At 37.2% G+C, this 21,423-nt stretch overlaps 2 protein-coding genes and 1 long non-coding RNA gene across 10 annotated transcripts in view; 1 reads left to right on the plus strand and 2 right to left on the minus strand.

Moving 5' to 3' along the window:
- LOC103398926 (uncharacterized) overlaps nt 1–4,046 on the minus strand; it is an 11,863-nt gene extending 7,817 nt beyond the window's left edge. Inside the window, exons 1-13 of one of the 3 annotated variants that reach the window (XM_025053885.1) lie at nt 3,905–4,046; nt 3,802–3,823; nt 2,696–2,774; nt 2,561–2,620; nt 2,438–2,482; nt 2,273–2,329; nt 2,101–2,169; nt 1,784–1,843; nt 1,652–1,711; nt 1,068–1,127; nt 799–867; nt 634–705; nt 466–540 (exon numbers count right to left, since the gene is read on the minus strand). In XM_025053885.1, the coding sequence (XP_024909653.1) occupies nt 466–540; nt 634–705; nt 799–867; nt 1,068–1,127; nt 1,652–1,711; nt 1,784–1,843; nt 2,101–2,169; nt 2,273–2,329; nt 2,438–2,482; nt 2,561–2,620; nt 2,696–2,767 (699 nt within the window). In that variant the 5' untranslated portion in view covers nt 2,768–2,774; nt 3,802–3,823; nt 3,905–4,046. Of the gene's footprint in view, nt 1–465; nt 541–633; nt 706–798; nt 868–1,067; nt 1,128–1,651; nt 1,712–1,783; nt 1,844–2,100; nt 2,170–2,272; nt 2,330–2,437; nt 2,483–2,560; nt 2,630–2,695; nt 2,775–3,801; nt 3,824–3,904 lie in introns of all 3 variants that reach the window. The other 2 variants (XM_017030975.2, XM_025053886.1) reach the window with 2 other exon arrangements.
- LOC103398925 (uncharacterized) overlaps nt 1–6,804 on the plus strand; it is a 21,008-nt gene extending 14,204 nt beyond the window's left edge. The window contains exons 2-5 of one of the 2 annotated variants that reach the window (XR_523551.3): nt 2,128–2,179; nt 3,908–4,052; nt 5,323–5,788; nt 6,667–6,804. This is a non-coding gene — a long non-coding RNA (uncharacterized LOC103398925). The remainder of the gene's footprint in view (nt 1–2,127; nt 2,180–3,907; nt 4,053–5,322; nt 5,789–6,666) is intronic. The other variant, XR_001759808.2, reaches the window with a different exon arrangement.
- Nucleotides 5,330–21,050, minus strand: LOC103398924 (uncharacterized). 5 transcript variants are annotated; one of them, XM_008337677.3, is made up of 30 exons: nt 20,253–21,050; nt 19,056–19,106; nt 18,469–18,534; nt 18,277–18,339; nt 17,950–18,012; nt 16,319–16,366; nt 16,014–16,067; nt 14,562–15,929; nt 13,647–13,772; nt 13,466–13,558; nt 13,339–13,392; nt 12,552–12,611; nt 12,444–12,479; nt 12,292–12,348; nt 12,147–12,197; nt 11,668–11,736; nt 11,276–11,335; nt 11,068–11,175; nt 10,458–10,511; nt 10,296–10,358; nt 9,392–9,478; nt 9,062–9,160; nt 8,884–8,961; nt 8,762–8,800; nt 8,625–8,681; nt 8,327–8,398; nt 8,183–8,222; nt 7,317–7,371; nt 6,649–6,994; nt 5,330–5,759 (listed from the first exon to the last, which is right to left on the minus strand). In XM_008337677.3, the coding sequence occupies exons 1-30, from the start codon at nt 20,271–20,273 to the stop codon at nt 5,355–5,357; spliced, it is 3,843 nt and encodes a 1,280-aa protein (XP_008335899.1). In that variant the 5' UTR covers nt 20,274–21,050; the 3' UTR covers nt 5,330–5,354. The 5 variants fall into 5 exon arrangements, with proteins under 5 accessions (XP_008335899.1, XP_008335898.1, XP_008335901.1 ...); XM_008337676.3 differs by having other exon boundaries at nt 8,884–8,979; nt 20,253–21,049; XM_008337679.3 differs by lacking the exon at nt 16,014–16,067 and having other exon boundaries at nt 8,884–8,979; nt 20,253–21,049.
- Between the last annotated feature and the right edge of the window lie 373 nt (nt 21,051–21,423).

A 21,423-nucleotide genomic window follows, 5' to 3' on the forward strand; every position in this document is an offset into this window, starting at 1 on the left:
GATGGAAGACAGAATCGTTAGTAAACATCAATGGATCGTTTCTATCAACAGTGGAATATTGTACCTTCTGAACTGGGATATTGTGGCTACTTTAGTAATACTAATTAGTAATACTAATATTTATTCTCCTCTGAGCATCTGTTCGTGTAAGACATCTTCTGGGTTCCACCTGAAAGTGAATCAAATCAATAAAACCTAGACTAAGAGCCATAGTCTACAGGTATTATATATGATATTATGATATAAAATGCAGAACTCAGTGCTCTTCACAAATGTTCCCCATTCTCCCACACAGTTTGTAGTGTGTTTTGTTTTGGTCTTTGCACCAATTCCGTTGTAGCTGTACAATGACAAGGTTTGATTTATGACTTGTCTTCTCATCCAAAAGTAAAGCTGTGGTGTTTTGTAGAACAGTGCCTAGAACTGAGTGTCTTGGGTTGGGTTGTTGTTTTGGCTCAGTTTTACCTGTTTCACCGGCTGGTTGTTGTTGTCTAAACTCCCACTGCTGCAGGAAAGGTGACTGTGTACAGACGGTGTGTCCTGGAGAATTAGAAGAAGAAAAAGAAATCAGAAACAGTTAACATCAGAAAATGTGGCAATGAAAAAAGTGATTTGTTCTGTGATCTGTTTTACCACTGGAGCCTTTGGCTGCGAGGATTTGAATGGATTCACTTTCTGCATCATTCCAATCATTATCCCAGGATTCTGAGTCATTTGCAGAAAAAAATGGTTCCAACCACATTAGACACAACATGACACTGTGAACAAATGGACATATAAGAGTCTCTTATTAGTCACCTGTTTGGAGGGCGTCAGATTCCCACCATCTGGTTCTGTACCATCATCTTGTGGGTCGCTCTTTGGCGTCTTCATCGGAGGAAGACAAAAGTATAAATGTTTACAAATAAGGACTGGAATTTAAGGCTTGGATTAAGTGTTGTTTATTGACATGGAACATAATCACTGTAGCTGAATATACAGACTGTTGGACTTTAATAGAGTTTTTCCATAATTGACTGATTATATGTCCGGTGTCTTGTCTTATCCTACATTTCTGGCATCTGTACCTGAGTGGTTGAACTGAAGGGGTTGACCTTCTGCATGACTCCTTTCAACTTCCCAGGATTCTGAAATTACACAAACTGACCGTCATCATCTTTTTGTCCTGTTAAACCAGAGGAGAATATACACACAACTGTAGAACTTTTAGTTCAAGGAACTGTTTATAGCAGGGTCTATAGGCAGCTGTATAAATGTCGTCTCTAGCACCTGGTCTCCTTTATAGACAGAAAAAGTAGTCAAACAGCTTCAAAAATAGGACAACGCCGCACTCTTGTGGTGAAAGATGTGAATTGCAACTTATTTCAATCAGCTTTGATGGACGGACGAACAGATAGATCAGTCTTTATTTGATCCTTTAGCAAGTGAAAGAAAAGAAATTGAAGAGATTTAGCTGAAAACTACTGTTATTTTCCCCATAAAAAAAGTTCCACAGTGTGCTGCACCACTGCACTTACTCGGTCAGTAGGTAAAATCTTACTGAGTCGGCCAATCAAATTCAGGTTAAGGTCCAGTCATCCGGATCTCTCAGTTCACAGCTACAAAATAGTGTTGGATTTGTCTTTAATTCTAAATTTAAGCTTTCACTGACCTGACTAGAGTCTGAAGCTCGGGTCTGCTCCACTGACTCTGAAGATGGCGCTGTAGATACCTATGGGAGAGAAACCAGATGAGTCAAAATCAGGGTCAGAACCAAGGGACCATGTGACAAAGCAGTGGTTACCTGTGAGCTGGACTTAAACGGGTTGACCTTTTGCATGACCCCTTTAATACCACCAGGGTTCTGAAACACAGAGGATAGAAGGAACTTGAACCTGCATTTGCCCTGAGCTGGGTTACTGCAGCGCTCCATTCTTCCTCTTCCTCATTTCTATCTGAGCTGTAACTGTAATACCCTGAGGATTACAGTTACACTTCCCCTTAGATTACATTAGCCTAGCTTGCTGCAGTAAGTCTGGTCAGAATAGTTTGTCCTTTTAATCAAACCAAAAGACAAAGGGAATAAAGCTAGTAGAGACATCATGTTTGACTTCCTGTCACCTGGGTGCTCTCTGTTCTCTGTTCCAGTGACTCTGAAGAAGAAGAAGTGCTGCCAACTGTGTGCGCTCCCTGAATCAAGGTGAGTGAAATGTCAAAAAGACAGCAATGTCAACAGTGTATTTAGTTATTTGTTTGTAGAAAACACTGAATACTCTTACTAAAGTGTGAATACCTGTGATGTTGACTTGAAGGGATTGACATGTTGGATAACTCCCATCACACCAGTCCTCTGATGATGACAGACAGATCAGTCATCAAAAACAATAAAAAAAAAAAGTAATAATACGTTTTGACGTTGAAACAAAAAATCTGGGGAGAAACTACCCCTGGTTCTCACCTTTGTCTTTGTGTTAACTTCATTTGTCACTGCATCGTTGTTGTCCTACGGCAAACAACGACAACAACAGTCAGAAGAGTTGTCAGTAGAACCTTGTGTACTTTGGAGTAAAAACACATTCACCTGTGAGCCCATCCCAGCCTCCTTCCTCTGCAGACTGTGTGTGATGGGATTATCAAGTTCCTGCAAGTACTTTTAGCTCAGTTAGTGTCTCTCCCCCTCCCCCTCTCTCCCACACACACACACCTCTTCACTCACCTCTTTGGAGGGTCTTGGTGGCACCACTGGAGTTGTGGCTTGAAGGCCTTTGTCTCTTCTGAACATGTTCATGTTTTTGCTAAAATAAAGATTTTTTTAATACTTTTACAGTGGTGAAAATAATAGAAAACACAATGAAACAATTACACAGATAAAGATTTGTTTTTAGCATGAATGTGTTCAATGTTTCAAAAAGCCACAACCAGGTAAATGTCACATGTTTTTAACACAATAAGGTACACTTCAAACTATGGAGGAAAAAAAGTGCCAACATTTAATATGGTAAGTACACCATTAAGTAAAAACTTAAATGTGTCTTTAATTCATTAAAATATTAATTAAATACATAAATATGTATAAATGTTCATGCATGCTACTTGCATGGATCAGACTAGAATAGCGTTAACCCACCCTCAGTTTTGATGGGACAGACTTGCACTGTAACATTAAGAGTGAAATAGTTATATATGTTTTGGGTTTGTTTGGGTTTTTTTTTTACATAAAATGAATTGGTGATTTAATAAATTCATTATTTATTTAATGACATTTTTAATTAATTTATGACACATTTAAGAAGTTAATGACGTGTTTATTTATTTGATGTTGGCACTTTTATACAAAACGAAGCCGTCTTCGAACGTTTTACCTGTTAAACAGTGACGAATTAGAATGCATTTCTAGTCAAGCGTCACGAAACGATTTTTCCACTATAATCAGATGTACATTCATTGGCTTAACTGACACATAATAATGACGTGCTTTCTTGACGTGATGTTTTGGTTTATTTTAAAACGTCACCTGCTAGCGCCCGCCTACCCTGTACAACTGGCTCTGACATCATTGGTATTTCAGTGATTAAACTTGAAATATTTCCAGTTTTTATTAGTAGGTCATAAGCCGAATTATTTGTTATCCTTCAATGGACACGAAACGAGTCTTAAAGTAAATTCAACAAGTGTACGTCGTTTTGAAACAGCATGAAACCCTCTAAATTGACCGACTTTAGAACGGGATTTGGGTTGCTAACGTCGCTATAAGTTTCATGTATCGTAGTCGTCCTTTGCGTCTTTGAGGGACACGGCGAAAAGAGCAGATGTCAAGCCTACCTTTGTTGTCGAACCAGGGGAACTAAGAATATAGAAAGAAACGAGCGTTAATGCTTGAAAAAAAAAGTAGTGACAATGTTCGTTTTTCTCTTCCTCCTCTCACCAGAGGTGGAACAGGTTTGGCAGAAGTGAAGGCGGATCCTGTTGGGAGTGAAGTTACTGACGATCCCCTGGCCCTGCTCTGATTACAGGCACAACAAAGTTCTACTTGCTCCACAAAGAGGAAACAAAGAGCAGAAACCAACCTGGAGGTAAGAAGTGTGGAACACCACACCGGCAAGAGTGTTGATTCACATCACCTGAAAGCCCAGACACAGGGGGCGTAGCCTCGTTACTCGTGGTCCATGTGTCAGGGCTTCAAAATAGGTAATGGTTGCACTTGATGTGACACTCAGAGTTGTAATTAGGAAGTAAAGACATGATTTTGTTATGTTGGACAGAAAAAAAACACAGCAGCCAAAAGTTAAAGCCAACTTTAACATAGTCAAATTATTTAACAAATAGTCACAAAGTACAAGGAGTTTTGATGCCAGGAAAAAGCTAAAGGTTAGCAAGAGCATCAGAGGGGTAAACTAGCAAAAAGGTCATAAGACTGCATGTTCAGCAAAAACCTAGTTAAACCAAACAGAGGACAAACATCTGTTCTTCAGGTTTGATCTCTCTTATCTTTGTGCTCCCTATGCAGAAACTAAAGTCAAACAGGAAACTGTTGACAAACTGTCTTTATTCAAATGTAAGAGTTGGTAAATATCTTTAGCCATTTATAGTTGATTTACATTCAGTTAGAAAAGATTAGATGCACAGAGAAAATCAATCAGTATCTATTCAGTGTCATCAAACGCTGATGTTTACAGCAGTTTCTGCAGGATGTGACCGGAAGTCTATCCAGTATTTCTTTATACATGTTTATCTTTTGAAAACTATAGTGAAGATTAGTTCCTGTTAGTGGGTTTTAAAAAGTTGTAAGTGTAAAGTCTTAATTTCTAGGCCAGTAAACTTTACTAAAGAAAATATAAATACACATTTTTAGCAATTACAAATTAGAAAGGACACTTAGACACATTTCAACTCCATAAGCAGTCAATTTTACCTGTGATTTGTTACAATTGTCTGAGTGATTGTACTGTGATTGCCTTTCCGAACAATGGGTCAGGGCTCAAAGGTGTGTTTCAGGAGAGTTAGTTTGGGTTGACAGAAGGAAGAATTTTATATATATTTTTGTATTCATCACACTATAAAAGTTTGGATAACTTTAATAACCCTAAAAAATAACCCTAAAAAGTTAGTCAATGGCCATGAGTTTAGAAAACACTGTTTCAAATTATAATGTGAGGTGATCCTTACAATGTGTTCATGCCTGAGAAATAAGTGATAATATATACAAAAAATAATCACCAGTGTGTCACCAAAGTAACAAATATTCTCCCAACATCACAATTTTTACTTAACATTACACTAAGAGCAAATATGATTTTTCTTGTAAGTTAAATAACTTAGTGTTCTCTTTCCTTCTTGTGCCAGCAGAGGATGGTGTTGCTCACTGGACGCTTCAATCAGACATGTCCCGTGGCCTCCTGCAGCTGCTCCCTGATGGCGTTCAGCTCCACCAAGGAGTCGTTCAGTTTATTGGCCGCCGTCTTTATCTCCCCCACGATCTCCTTCTTGCAGCTCTTCTTCAGCTCCCTGGACTCTTTGAGGAAGTAGTTGTCCATCCCGTTGAAGAGTCCCTGGACTAAAGTGACGGCGTCGTCCGCCACCTCCACTGCCTGCATCACAGGTTTGTCCACCTGGCCGATGATCTGGACCGTTCTCCGGGTCTCCCAGTCCGATGAGTAGTGCTGTGTGCCACATCTGAGATAGGGATGACCACGGAGTTTGTACAAGCCCTTATCAATAAAGTGGAGGATCTTCCCGATGTCCAGCAGGTGGCCTTCATATTCCAGTAAAACTGCCTCGATCTAAAGGAGGACCAAGACTTCAGTCAGTGGTGAGTGAACACTGATTATTTACAGTAAAACTTCTCGATTCAGGGTATCTGCACATTTTAGATCTACAAACTTTATTACCTTTAAGACCTTTTTAAGAATAAAAATTAAGACCTTTAAAAATATGAATTAAATTACACTTGAAGCTGTTCAATTCAACAAATTATAGGAAGTACAGGATTGAGCGGCTAACCATTTGCAAGTTTAGTACTTGGGTAGAATGTACTGAATCCATTACTTGTAGTTTTACGTGGTCCCAAAAACACAAACGCGGACGCAACGTTAGTGTTAGCATATGCAGTACAACATGCAAATAGGGTTTATAGTGAAAACACCCCACCCCCACAGTGTGTGATGGCTGAGCAATTGAAATCAAATTTTGAATTAATCACCCAGCCCTTCTTTACAGTAGCGTGTTTCCAGTATATTTCACACTTTTTTAGTAGTTTCTGTTTGTCCTTTGACTTGAAATGAAAAATATACCCCATATCATCTATGGCCACCAGAGGGAGCCCCAGAGTTGGCAGAATTGTATAGAAGCCACATTGATGATTGAATGATCTGTAATAAGGGCAGGTGCTTTTTAACACGTTACAGCAAATTATTTATTTAAATATTTATGTTCTTCAGGCTATTTTTTAATTATTAGTCCAGGTTCCATGTTAACTTGCAGTTTTCTACTTAAACGTTCTATAGAAAGCTATATAGTTAAGTATAGTTAAGCAGTGTAAGAAACTATGCAACACTGTCAGAATTAGCTAGATATTAGCCAAATTATCTGCCCTTCCCCCCAAAAAAGAAAAAAATGCTTTTTGCCAAAAATACAGCATGTGCTAGCCAAGCTAATTCAACATAGCCTCACCTTCTTCCTGTCGTGCAGGCTGTGACGATTATCAGAGATGGCTGCAGAGGCTGACGTAATCCCCCCGGCCGTGGCCACGCCCACACCCACAGCAGTGATCAGCAGAGAGGTGCCAAAGGTAATGGGGGCCAGAGCTAGGCCCACGATGGCCGCCGCTCCGCCTACGGCGCTGGTGCTGCCTCCAGAGATCACCACCTTCTTGGCCTTCTCATGGTACTCACTGATGTCATCGGCGATGGCGTGCAGTCTGATGATGGCCAACCACAGGAACTCAGCTCGCTCTGTGAAGACCTGGTTGAAGAGACGCAGGCCGCGTTCTACTTTGTCCGACAAGATGCTAAAAGACCTGGAGGGGTGTTGGAACAGAGGCTGGATGAGTAACTGCACCTTGGAACTAATAAATTCTTAATTAAGTCTTAGCTCATGTTGACACTATTCTTAAACATATCCAGAGTTGTCTGATAGCTCTCCTTCTCCACAGTCAGGTCAGATTTGTTTTCATTTTTGTGCTCCTGTAGTTCGTTAAGAAGGAAGTGCTTGATGCTCTTTTACTTCCTCGTTTTCAGATCCAAACCTGTTCATTAACCAGTGCCAAACCTCCAGGACACCACTCTGTTTAATCTGTTGTACTAGTTTGGAGTGAGGCCAGTAATAGTAAGGACACCCACTTGTACTCGTCCTCGTCTTTGTTGTCCTCTTCATCTGACGGCACCTCATCCCACTCTGAAACGACACATTTTTAAGACTCTGTTAACTGACTGAAAGTTAGTGCAGAACAGGAAATGAACAAAATGAGCAGAAAAACGTTAACTTTAAAATCTAGTCTAAAATGTATCTACGATGACTGCTAACTAATGACTGAAAAGATTTCTTGTGTGTGATGTGTGGGGCCAGAGACAGACAGAGAGAGAGGACCAGTTTTGTTGTTGGCTACAGCCCACAGTAGCCTGTGTGGCTGATTAAACCTTTAAACCCCTATGCAGGCAGCAACACTGAGTCTGGATCTGATGGAGAGTTCTTCCTTTTATCCCCGCTGTTGTTATAATGCTCACTCAGTGTGACTGTAACCTTATCCTCATTTAGTCTGTATTGTTAATTTAAACTCAATATAGACATACATACGCCTCAATTTTTCTCCCTGTTAAATGTTTTTTTAAAATATCATTTTAAACTTTATTTCAAATTCTGAAGTCCAATGAGACAAATGTGAAGCTAAATAAAATTAACTTGAATTAGAGTCAAAAGCACTTGGCAGTATCATAATTTTGTACCGAGAGGTCCTACAATATTTGTTATCAAATAGACGCTAATATATTTATCATTTATTCATTCATATTTATCAGTGTCAATGTCCATATAACTGATACCAATGTTCATCCATTACATTCCTAAACATTTGTTTTGTTTTAGCTTAAAACAGAAGCCAAGAAGACTAACTTGAGAAAAGCTTTAAATGAGGCCTAAAATATTTTAAAACAACTCCAGAAATCTGTAGCGAAATAGATGAACTAAATAACTATTAAAATGTACTCACTCTCCACAGTGTCCCACCAGGCCATCAGACTGTCAGTGTCCTGGAGTCAAATACACACAGAGAATGTTGATTAAAGATTAAAAATAAAATAAATAAATAAATCAGAAAAACCTTTTTTTAACTTCACTGTAAAAAAAAACTCACTCCATCATCCTCTTTGTCATCTTCCAGTTCCACCATAGCTGTGCCATCCTTCTGAGCTGCCAGCCACTCAGCCTAAGGAGTGAACATGGTGTGAATACAAGTGTGATCACATGTAAAACCAATCTTACTTACTGTAGATAAAAAGCTAAAGCTTCAGTAAAACACAATTAAGAGACAGGTTGAAGTATTTCAGAAGCAGATCTGTCAGCTCTCCACTCCATTTAAAAGGCAGAAACAAAACATACTGTTCACCTGAACCAGAGTCTACGGGAAAAAGTGTGATTTTTAATTAACAGACCTGAGCAGCTTCAGACATAAAATCACTCGATGCTGCCTCTGGTGGATTCAGATTGTTCTGGGAAGACACCAGACAAAGGTAATGTAAAGTCACAAGTCTTTCCAAATTCTTTGGTATCTCTCATTGCTCAAACCTACCTTAGGCTTAAACAAACGTTTGAGTTTTGATGACCTTTTCTGTTCGAAGAGAAACAAACTAAATATTCAGATGTGCACTGTGTGAAGATGATTGATGTAGATGTAAGAATCGATAGTTTTACCGGTTTGCGGATTTCGTCGTCGTATTGTTCAGTCCCATACAAATCTGCTGGGCTCGTGACATCATTTCCTGTCAGATCCTCCTCCACAAAAGAAGCCTTTGTATGAGATGCCCATGAAGTAGTTAACATAAAGTGGAAATATAGACCATGATGTTTATATGAGTGTCCACAAACATACTTCAGTTGTCTGCTGAGGAGTGAAGTGACTCCTGGAGACCACCTCCTGTGGTCCAGGTGGGGTACAAGACAGAGTTGGAGTCCTGGGTTTGAATTCATTCTGCAAATGAAAAAGTATTATTGTAGTTTACATTGATATTCACATGCATCAGGCAGATGGCATAGTGAGTTGGTTCTTAAACTATGGAAAATGTACCACTGGTGGCACTTGGTACTTTTTTTTTAAATAAATGCATCTTGCATCTTGTAGTTCCTTTACTTCTACTTCACTGTATAGTGTGGCTTTGCAACTCCAAAGAGTTTGACAACCAGTGAAGTAATGACTAAATACCTCCTGTGTACTTCGTCCATTGTTGTCCAACGCCTCTGCTGAGCAGCTGCTCCTTGTTTTTGTGTGACTGTTGTCTAACGTGTACTCCTAACAACAACAACAACAATGCACCAATAATGTCCATTACATGGTTCTTCATTGTCCATGGCAAAATAGCCTAGGGATAACACCTAAGATTAACACTCGTGCAAATTTCTTCTAAAGACTTTGGACTAGTTTAATCCACAGAAGTTTATTGGAGTTAAGTGGTAAACAATTTGGATAATTAGACCAGCGTTTAAATCTTTGCTTTCATGATCCCGCCTTGTAACATTAAAGGGATTTCTCTTAAATAATTATCTTTTGCAGAGTGTGAACCAGATTCACGCAAGAAGATTTTTCCTTCTTGGTCCCAGTTTCACCCAGCAGTAAAAGTGCATTGCATCTCATAATCCATGGCAGAATAGCCATATATTATTATATACATAATATTTTTGTTTCCATTTTTCGGACTTTGTATCACATTCATAATGATATACATTCAATACACTCCCACATTTTACTAGAGCCTGGTCCAGGGATTGATCTCAGACCCAATGTTTCACAGTCTGTTCTTCTCTGAACCACTCAGCCTCATATTTAACCTCTGACAGAACTCTGGTTGTGTGAGGCTGAGATTCAAACCCAGATCCCCTGCTACTTTTCCACTGAGCCATTCTGCCATGTAGGAGAACTCTGATGTTCACCCGGCTGCATATATTGAGGCTTGCCATATTATTTTGATGTATGTTTGGGGCGTTATCAAATTTTACCACTGGTGAATTTTAGAGCTCTCTACATTTTTGTTCCCATTCTCCTTAGTAAGTAACTTATTTAGTAGAAACATTTATGCACTATAGTTTGAAACATTGTAGTTGACTTTTACCTTTAACTTTTCACCTGGCACGTAGTGGTCATACGAAACGAAATTTTCATCCAGGGTTTTTTGCTGAAAAATAGGAATTGTAAAAATATTTGCACAATAATTCAAAAGCAATTCAAATGTGTTTCTTAATCTAATGTTATTTTATTGGATAAAAGCCCCTACTTTTGAGGCTTTCTTTGGTGAATATCCATGCGCCCCTTTCAGTTCATCATTACCCTGGAGGGAGAAAAAAAAAAAAAACTTTAAACTTTAAATTAAAACCTTTTGTTTGATCTTAATTATGTTGTGTTAGAAATTATTTTTACTGGTATATTCTGCTTATGATCAACACATTTAGCCTTGAATCACACAGGATTTCCTCCATTGTGTTCTCTAAACAGACAAACGCTGAGGGCTGTTTAATTGTAAAAAGTTAGACGTGTTGACCTGTTTTAAATTTCAGTGTAGCACACCATCATTTTTGTTCTTCTGAACTAAGAACCTTGATATTGGTCCTGAAAACAACAGCTTTGACAGTGTGACAGAGAGACATGAGTTAACATTATCCTGGAGAGTGATACCTCCAAGAAATATCATCAGTTATTGTCACACCCAGGGGATACTGATGGTCAAGTCTCCTAGAGCATCAGAATCAGATCATTTTGGATGAATTGCACTGGTTAAAAACTGACTTAGAATACTAATGTAGTTCATTGTAGTCCTGTATCTGTTCAGGAACTCTAAAGAAACATTTACTGGAATTTAATGACAATATACACGTCAGATGACAAACCTTTGATGCCCGGGGCAGATGGTCACTCGTGGTTTTACCGTGTGACACAGACATGGCTGTGGATGACCTCCTGAGCAGCTGGTTCACTCTGAGCTTCAAAGGTTTCTTCTGATGAAATTCAAAAGAATCAATAAAACACTGCAGTTATGCTTCTATGCTTTTATAAATGCATAAGTCACATGTAGTCAGAAAAAGAATGGCGAGATACTCTGTATTCCAGTCCTTCTTCATTGTCTGCGTGAGCCATTTGTCCTTCTGAGAAATACTCCTGGCAGAAGACAAGAGCTCAATTCAATTATAAGACAAAATGTATTTCTATTCTTTTTATACATTTTACTTAGTTATGTTTTTAGACCCTACTAAACTGAGTCTGAGAAAAACAGCTGAATTTTCACAATAAAATTTTGAGTCCATTGAACTTACTTTTTTTTTGTGAATTATAGTTTGATATGCAGAGATAACATGGACTTAAAGGACTGTCTTATGATCCCTGATAAGTCTACACTTGATTTGGGTTGGAATTGACATTTGTAGCCTTTTGAAGGGGTAGGGACTAAGAGACTGTGGGTAGACAAAAAAGCTTTATTTCTAAACTGTTACCTTTGGAGATTTATGGGATGAAGGAAGTGTCATTGTCTTCCTTTCTCTCATATCATCAGGGACGTTTTCCTGCAAAGTTAAGAACAAATGAGTTTAGTCACAAACTGAAAACCTTTAACTATAACTACTAAAAAACAAACTATACAAGATGCTGGACTTCTGCTGCGCCTCCAACATTACAGCACTATAACAACAGAGCCTCCTGAGCATTAGGTCAACAGTGTGTTGTAAAAAACAAAAGTTGGAGTAAAAGTTGTTGGGAGGAATGGCCACTAAGTATGAAAGAAGGGAAAAGTAAGAAAAAGAGCCGGATGAAGAGCTACTGGATAATCTAAAGACGAGCTCTGACAAGGTTACTCTAGAAAATATTCACAGCAAAAGGCCAGCAGCCATGACAAAGTCTTGATTGGAGATAGTTCATAAAGAGACGAGAGACTTGAGAACGCTATTGGTAAAATGCTTCTCTTCTGATAGCTCACCCTGGAACTCCTTATGGAGAGCATGGACATTCTGAATTTCTTTTCTTTTTTCTGAAACAAACATTAAAATCGAAACATTTGAATTAAAAAAACATTCACATGGAAACCAGTAAACACTATTTGTTTAGATTAGGTCAGGCATTACCCTGGTTCCATAGACATCTGGGTCATCGCCACTCCCTCCATCAGAATCTACTTTATTCTATAAAAAAAAAACCAGGTAGTTATTTTTGACCCCCTAACACAAACTAATAAGATAATGTCACTAAATGCTACTGGAAGAATTGTCCCTCCTACCTTTACCGACTCTCGCCGCAACCGTAACTTTCCAGACTTAAAAGACAAATATTTGTCAGAAACAGACAGAAAAATAGTTGGATGTGCAGATTTAGAATAGTTTCTTACTGGTTTATAGTCAACGCTGAGCTCAGGACTGTCTTCAGGCCAGTCTTCTACACACTTTTCCTGTTTGAAAGATGTGTAAAGTTTTATTTCAGTTTGTTCTTGTTTGAAAAGAATGGAAAATGCTTGATTTGCAGGTTGTTTTTTTTTATTAAGAACTTAGAATTGTTTCAAAAAATTGTCCAAAGTTTATTGAAATCTGTCTCAATAAAAATGTACTGCAACAAATAAGTTAATTTAGAAGTATATAAAAACTGCTATAGATGAAAAACTAAAAATGAACTGAGACATAGCTCTGCCTCAATGTGGAAATCAAAAAGATAGCCAGTGATATATCAAAAGCCAAAAGAGATCATAAAATAAAATAAATGGCTGAGCAAAGGTCTGATATACTCTCAGAAAACCACACATGAAGATGCAAAAAAATTTTAAAAAGTGCTGAAATATTTCTAATATCAATAGTCTTCAAACTAATTAAGTTAAGTTGGATAATTTTCCACAGCCCACCTGATCTCAGTGGGTTGGAATCACTGACAAATAAAAATAATCTCATCCTTCTATTATCTGTCCTCTGCAAGCGTTGCGGCCTGGTGCCAACTCCCAGCCGCCAATGTATGAGGACAGAGTATTAATTTTTAAATAGCAACATTGAAAAAAAAACAGCCAGAGCTGAGCAGAAGGAAATCATGTTTTAAGATGCTGAAACTGTTAAAAACATGGCTGGGAAAACCCCACAACAGCACTAAACCTGCTAAGTCAAACAGTAATATTTAACTTTATTCACAAATACCTGTCCAATAAGCAGGATGTCCTCAAACATGACATAGTTGTGAGGGTCTAAGTCCTGTTGAAAACAAACAGAAAATCATTATAATTGTGATTAAAGTGAATAGGTCAAATTCAAATCAGTGACGTACTGTTGTTTTGGGTTTACGAGGAATGACTGGCTTTGGGAGGGGCTTGAAAGCTGGTTTAGGGGATCTTTTGGGTGCAACTGCTTCAGGTTTGACCTAAAAGAAATTCAGCACGGACAGAGTTAGGATTAAACAGATAAAAAAATGCTTTGTTGAAATTCCATAGAATTCTGCATTTGCATACAGCCATTGGTGTTGTTTCTGGTTTTGGTGGTCTCTCTGGTTGCGGTCTATCTGGCCTGGGTGGCTTATCTGCCCTTGGAGGTCTAGTTCGAGGGAGTGGCTTTGGTGGACGTCTAAAGGTGTGTGCCTACAAGTTCATTTACACATGTCATTAATCAGGTCATACAATAGAAATGGAGCTGGCAGCTTTTTATTTGGCTGCCTGCATAAAAAATTGGTACTCTTTCAAAAAAATGCACTAAAAACTTCAGCTCAATCAGTTCAGCTATAGAAATGTGACAGGAATATAGATTTTTTTTTTTTTTTTTTTTTTTTAAAGGTGTCCTCGGACAATTTAAATCTGGAATCAAATGTTGAAATTGACACGTGAAATGCAGGTTACTGGCTATTGGTTTGCTGTTCAAGATTGTTAAAAGCTTTGTCTTCTATTTAAACTCAACAGTACAATGTCAGGCCTCATTCTGCCCAGGTTACAATAGTGTGGGTCCAGTTCAGATCTGTGTCCTGCTGAAAATCTCTGGCACATTAGTAAGACTATGACCACAGACTTTTGAACTCAGGCAACAGTTGCATGTCGCTGCTTTAATGGGTCCAAATTGTTTTATTCATTTTGATTTTAGTCCATATCACCCAGTCCTAGTTAAAGTGCTAACTATAAATATTATTGTTTATAAGGCCAACATTAAGGCACTAATGTATTAATAAACTAGTGGAGATCAGATCATTTGTAATCTATCTAACTACATGGGCAGAATGAAGCACACTATGTCCAACACCTTGTCTTCTTCTACAAAGTCAATGTGTGTCATTTTTATATCTTGCCGTTCTACTGTTCATATGGCAATTTTTGAAAGTGTACCAACTTTTCTAGGAACACAGTTGGTCCTCATCTGTCCACAGGACGCCAGTTACATACATGGTTCAACTCTGGAGAATGATCAGGTGATGAAGGCACATTAAGGGCCTGACTGAAAGGAGTAGGTTGAAGAATCGTGTGTTTAGTTTCCTGAGGAAACGTCATGACAACATTATCATAGATGTTGAAGGACCCCGGTTGGACAGCTGGAGGACATGCTAAAGACACTGCTCTGAGATCTGGTGATGGGAATTTGTCAGACATCTTATCAGTTGGTCTCTCAAGCAGCACACTTGGTCTTAAAGGCTTAAGGGCAGTTTGGACTGGTTTGAAGATGTCTGCAGTCTCACTTGAATCATCTTTGAAAGGTTCAAACTGTTTTGAAGTTGTGGCACCAAGTGGATTTTCCCAGCTCTGAGTCTTAAATGAGGCATCACTGCTTGGCATTTGAAATAAATCCATGCCATGTGTCGTTGAGGGAAGAGGTTGGAATATATCCGGGGTCTCATCTGATGTCTTTCTGGAGGCATTGTTTCCTTTCAAAATAGTGGAACCAAATGGATTCTCCAAAGGAGAATTACTTTGGGTTGCACCAAATAAAGGGCTGTTGTTCTTCGTTCGGGCCACAGGTTGGAAGATATCATGAGTCCTGTTTGAAACATCTTGAAAAGGATCAAACTGTTTTGATGGAGTGGTACCAAAAGGATCTTCTACAGTGGAGGGGTCATGGAAAAGATTCTTTACAATGGGGCTTGGGAAGGGATCATATGAATTTGTGGAAGATGATGAAAATATATCCCGACTTTCCTTAAATGACATGCCACTAGAGAGATTCTGCTTGTTTTCATTGTCATAGAAGGGTCCTTTACTCATCATTGTTTGAAACAAATCTGTTTCATTAGTGGATGAAGTGTAAATCCTGTTTCCAGGTGTAGGCTCCAATGTCTGGAACAGATCAACCTCCTTGGTTGAAGGGTTCAAAGTGTTTGGTAAAATCACAGAAGACCTATTTAAGAGGTCCACCTCCTTAGCTCGTGCTGTAGGTTGGAATTCTACTGCTTTAGTAACCTGGAGAACACCATCAATGTTAAGGTGTTCAGAATTTGTGGATTTCCATGATTCAGAGACATCTTGTGGTTTATGAAGCCCTGCTGGGAATAAGCCTGATTGAGTTTCATCATGAAAATGGCCATTTGCAGCCTTTTTTTGGGCAAATGTTGATGAACGGTAGAGTTCTTGCATGAGTTTGCTTGTCATTTCTTTCTGTGGTTCAGAACAATTGTTGACAGGTCCAATCTTCTTCAGCTCAGATGGGTAGTCCAAATGTGAGCGTTGGAATTGAGGTGAAGGGGTGGAAGTGCCGATTTTTTCTTTCTGTCCAGTTGTCATTCCTTCATCCTCCATCAAATGGCCTTTGCTGCCTGATTCCTGTTGGTGTACCACAAAAACAGTATTGTCAGAAAGTGCTAGAAGTTATCCAAATTCTTTGTTATTGGAATTTAATGTACATACCAAATAGTATGCATAAAATGGATTTGTTTTGACCAAATCCACATTGACTCCATTCTAATGCACAAAAAACATGGTTTAAAAAAAGACATGAGAGATTTTATCTTAACTCTTAACGTGTTTTCCAGATTAACAAATCTAGTTAAGTCTCACTACAGGCATCTAGATGGCATGTATAAAAAGGATGTTAGTATACAGCAGATACTGTTGTTTCTGGTCCGAACCAAACACACCTACAGACTAAGAATCAGATTATTGTGACTCTTTTGGTGATCTCTTAGAGAAAGAGAAAGGGTGTGGATTTTAACCTGTGCTGGAGAAGACAGCTCATGATTATTGTCCATTTTCAAAAGATTCTGTGGAAAAAAAGACTTTAGTTAGGTTTATAATGACTGCTACACAATGTATAAAATGTTATACAGACCAATTTCCTGTAAACTCCCTGAACAAAGTTATTCAGAAGTTGCAAAGTAAATTTTATATCATAATGCAATTTAATTAGGTAACATTTTCACTCATAAGGCTATTACTACAAATACAATTTGTGCAGTACTATTGCTTTTAGCCACAATAATCAGAAAAAAAAAAGAAATTTAAATGAAAGGTAAAAGGTAACAAAAAGCTCGCCCAGAAAAAGCAATAAGTCATCCAATAACCTAAATTTAGCTAGACTTTAACACGGCCAGAGATAAAACCGTGCTCAAATAGAAAAACAAGTTACTTATTTTTAGCTGAAACTGTAAAATCTGACTAAAAGTTAAATTGCATTAGCTAATAAGTAAGTAAAACAGCAAAGATACTAAAAAATGATATAGATTTACTTGAGATATGAGGGCCAAATTACCTACTTTAGTCTAAAAATAAATGAATAATGCTGGCTAATTGAAGTCGTACCGTTGACATAACTACATTTTCAACTTGGAATCGAGACCCGGCTCATGTAGAGAACAGACTCCCAATAGACCGATCCCTGGGATTTCTGTCTGCTTCCTTAACAATTCTTCAGACCAAATGCACAGGACATTTGCTTGGTGCCATATTTGACACCACACGCATGCTCTTTAATTTAAAGTTTTCACAACATAGCGTCAAGGTAAAGGGTTAGGGTTAGCCTAAACCATTTTGTTAAAAAGACACCAAGATAGACAGAGCTTTCACAAAAAGTAAATAAATTCTACATCCCACAGTAACACTTACACATGTCACTAGGGCTGCAACAATCACATTTTTAGAATTGAGTAATTTGTGGATTTCTGTAATCTCTGAGTAATTGGCTAAATCAGGGGTCACCTAGATGGTGCCTGTGGTCAACAGAAGGGTCAAAAATACTGTTACTGTGCTTTTTGAATCAGTTACATTTGCAATGATATTCAAATGGGTGTAATGACGATGGTAAGAAGAGTGTCTGCTATTGCATGTCCCAGGACTGATTATTATAATATAGGGTAAAACAATTTCCAAACAAAAATACATCAGGACTCACTCATACCATTTTAATAACACAGCATGTTGCCAACTTGACATAGAAAAAGTCAGTTCACTCTATGCATTTGAACTACATAAATTGTGCAGCAGTTGAATTATAATCAAATGTGTGCAGTCTCTCAGCAACCTGCCATCTGCAAAAGTCTTGTGACCTTGTTCTTGCAAGTCTTCTATTATGTTAGCATGTTATCTTTTTATGCAGGTGTAACTTAGTCATAATCAAATGTCAAATGTAAATACATCTATTACATTAAAGAGTTTGTGCAATAAGTCTATTTTTTTCATAACTGAATCAAAAGAGTCAATAAGATAATTGATAAGGAATCAAATCAATAAGTGAATTCAATAACAGAAATGTAAGAGTTAATTTCTTATCAATTCTAACCCTGTAGAACCACTTCAGCTTTATAATGAATTTATAATTATATTATTGTCAGCTGTTGTTGGTCCTCACCTGTCCAACGTGCATCTGGTGGTTTTCTGATGCTGCTGATACATTAAGAAATGATTCATCTTCCTGTTTGCATCAAAAGTAAAGGATACAAGGATGTGTTTATCATAGAATGGTGGGGAAAAAAACCAAAGCAACATAGCTGACATACTTTCTGAGGCAGTGTGATAGGAGAGTCATGGAACAGTTGTTGGCTGAAATTTGATAAGACTGGCTAAGATGTGAAACTTAGGCATTTTCGGACTGACCTGAGTGACCTAGAGTTTGTTTTTCTATACCAATATGCAGATGTTTTGTTGTTCCACTAAAGGCAGATAAACAATTCCTTACCTGTGTATTTTTAGACTCATTTACAGATGAGCTACTGCAATCAGAAGTTGATGAGACCAGAGCCTGTAGAGGACGAGTCAAATTTGGTTATTAATAAAAACAAAGCCACAAAGAAAAAAGCAAGACAAGCGTGTAAGGGAATACAGAGTTCATATATAGATACTGTATATAGAGAGTTTTGAGCTCTCTTACCTTGTACTGGTTGTGAAAAGGGCTTTGAGAAACTTTTTTCAGCATGTTTTGTAGTGCTGCAACACTCTGCAAAAATAAAACCTTAACATTTGCTGCAGCGCTAGTGGCATGGAAACAGTCACACTGGGTTTAGATACAGGAGATCAGAATAATATAGGATAACTGAATATATTTTCCAAAATACACAAGACATATCAATATATAAATAGGAAGCTTGTTGTGAGATTTTCCCTATTTTATTACTCCTGCACACATGTGCACACACACATTTACACACACAAAGCATTCAACCACTAACACCACACTGCTTTAGGGTTTGACTGGCCAGGTCTGTTTAACAAAACAAAAAGCATTCCAGCATTAAATGCCAGCACACTGTGTGTCAGCAGTCACATGGAGAGAAACATACCAGCACACACACACAAATGCATTTACACAAATATGCAAAACAAGGAAGAAGATGGTGGAGTCCTCAATCATAACTAGAACAACTAGATGCATACGTTTAGGGTACCACAGCATAGGAACCTTTTACTGATTCCTACTATCACAAAAAACATTTTGTATTGTGGTAAAGAGTTACTTACGGGACGTCTTTCCCCTGTTACAGATAATGATTCCCCACAACCTTGGTTTTCCTATAACACAAACACACAGTTATTGTGTAATTGGAAGATAATTCAAAGTCAACACAGCCAATAACTGGATTAGATAACTTTCACAGGACTTACTGAGAATTTTTTGTAAAAAAATATTACCAATAAAGTTGAGATAAGTGTAGGTAAATGCAAGAAAGGATTGCACATATGCACCAAAAATGTGCAACTGAGATATGTTTTAATTAAGCAAAAGCAGTTATATATTAACAAAATACCTGAACATTTCCCTAAAACTGCTAACAGTTAATTAAAATTAGTGAACCAATAGCTAAATACTATCAGTTTAACCAGAAAGAAAAAGCTAAAATCTAGCCTATAGATAGAATAATTTAAACGCAAAGACAGATACATTACATGAATACAATATTAAGTTTTCACGATTTTAAATTGAACCAAAATGCTCGAAAATGGCAACATCATTAAATTCATATGGTGAGGGCTTGGTAAAAGGTAAAACAAAGATTAAAAATTAGCCAGCATGCTAAGGTGAAGTACAGCAAACACGATAGATCAAATAATTTCTAAAGTAGGTAATATTTTTTACAAAATAAGTTACAAGATGTTGGTTAAATATGATTTACAATGTGCTGAAACATTTCAACTTACTATGGACACTTCCAGTTTAGTCAAAAGGAAAGTGACAAATAACAAGTGACAAATTAAGGACTAACGACTGATATAGTTAAAGTTGATAGCGGTTAGCCTCTTTAGCTAATTTAAAATCGATTTTACAAATTCTAAAAATAAATAAATAAATAAGTCCAAAATTTAAAAAAAATGCTGAACTCCATACTGTCGCACACAATTTCACCAGACGGGACCAGGACTCTTCGCGTAACACAAAAAATGTTTAAAATAAAAGTTGTTTTTTACTACTTTTTTGAGAGTAAGACATTTTGTCCGTGATGAACTTTTCGTTACGTTTTAATCGGGCGGAACGTAATGAAAATGAGACATAAAGTTGATGCGTCACCCGTTTATGTTTTTTTTAACTACTTACATATGGAACTAGTTGCTCAATTATGGAAAAAACAAAGTCTTGAAAGTTTTTTCTATTTAAAATATTACGTTTTGATTTCCTAAATCTCAGCATTCTACACACATTTTCTAAATTCTCGAACTTACCGCAGCTTCGTCACACCTCATGCTTGATGACGTCTCCTTTTCGTAGATATTTAGGGTAATAGTTGTTTATTTTTTATCCATAAAACGCAATAGCTTAATGCGTCCTACGCTTCTAAAGGTAAATTAACTGTTGATCTGACGCACCTGCTATTGCAGCCCAGCTCAGACACATAGCCCTTCGAAAATAAAAGTCCTTGTTTGTTAACGTCATTAGTGTCATACATTTTGACTTTATACTTTAGATTTCATGTTTTAAAGTAAGGACATGCGTTAAAAAAATTGGAAACTAATAACAAAAGCGCAGTGAAAAATAAAGTTTACCCAAAAAGTTGACTTTTCATTCGTAATAGTTTATTCATTCATTTAATACAAGGCTAAAATCTTGCAATTGCATGTCCATATTTGGAGCACTGCAACTTTTAAACAATTGAAAATAAACGTATTTTGAACAACGCCTTAAAACTTAAATCTTGCCTCTTTTGGCAGTTATTTTGAAAAATGTACACCTCTACGTCATTTCTGGTTTAAGTGTATCAATGCAAACCGACCGGTTGTCCTGGCTCAGCTGGACTGGGTGGAGTGACTGATCCAAGTGTGTCTGATGTTCACTGTTTAACAAACAGTTTGACGCATTTACTTCCATTCAGCAAAAGAGAAAAAGACAAAGAAAGAAAGAAGTTCTGTTGAAAGATTTTGATGAAACTTTTTTGTCAATAAGTGTTAAAATGTTATCTTTTCTGCATGTCTCTCATCAAAATATGACGTTTTGAAATAATTTAGGGAAAAAAATTGGAATCTTTCGGCATTTTGATCATATGTTAGATGAATATTTTTGAAAAATTTTTTTTCCAAATGTTATCTTTCCTGCATGTTTCTCATCAAAATATAGAGTTTCGAATTTTTAAAAAAATTGTTTTTTTTAATTTTTCAAAAACAAACCAAATTTTTGGTCAGATGTTAAAATATTTTGATGAACATTTTTGAAAATTAATTTTCAAAATTGTATCTTTTCTGCATGTTTCTCATCAAACTATGACTTTTTAAATTTATTTGGGGGAAAAAAATTATGGAATTTTTTGACAAAACCATACATTTTGATTATATGTATAATTTAAATTTTTTTTTTTTTTTAATTTTTCAAAAACACCAAATTTATGGTCAGATGTAAAAA

This window comes from Cynoglossus semilaevis, unplaced genomic scaffold, assembly GCF_000523025.1.
Source record: "Cynoglossus semilaevis isolate Cse_v1.0 unplaced genomic scaffold, Cse_v1.0 scaffold4977, whole genome shotgun sequence".
Taxonomy (NCBI): Eukaryota; Metazoa; Chordata; class Actinopteri; order Pleuronectiformes; family Cynoglossidae; genus Cynoglossus; species Cynoglossus semilaevis.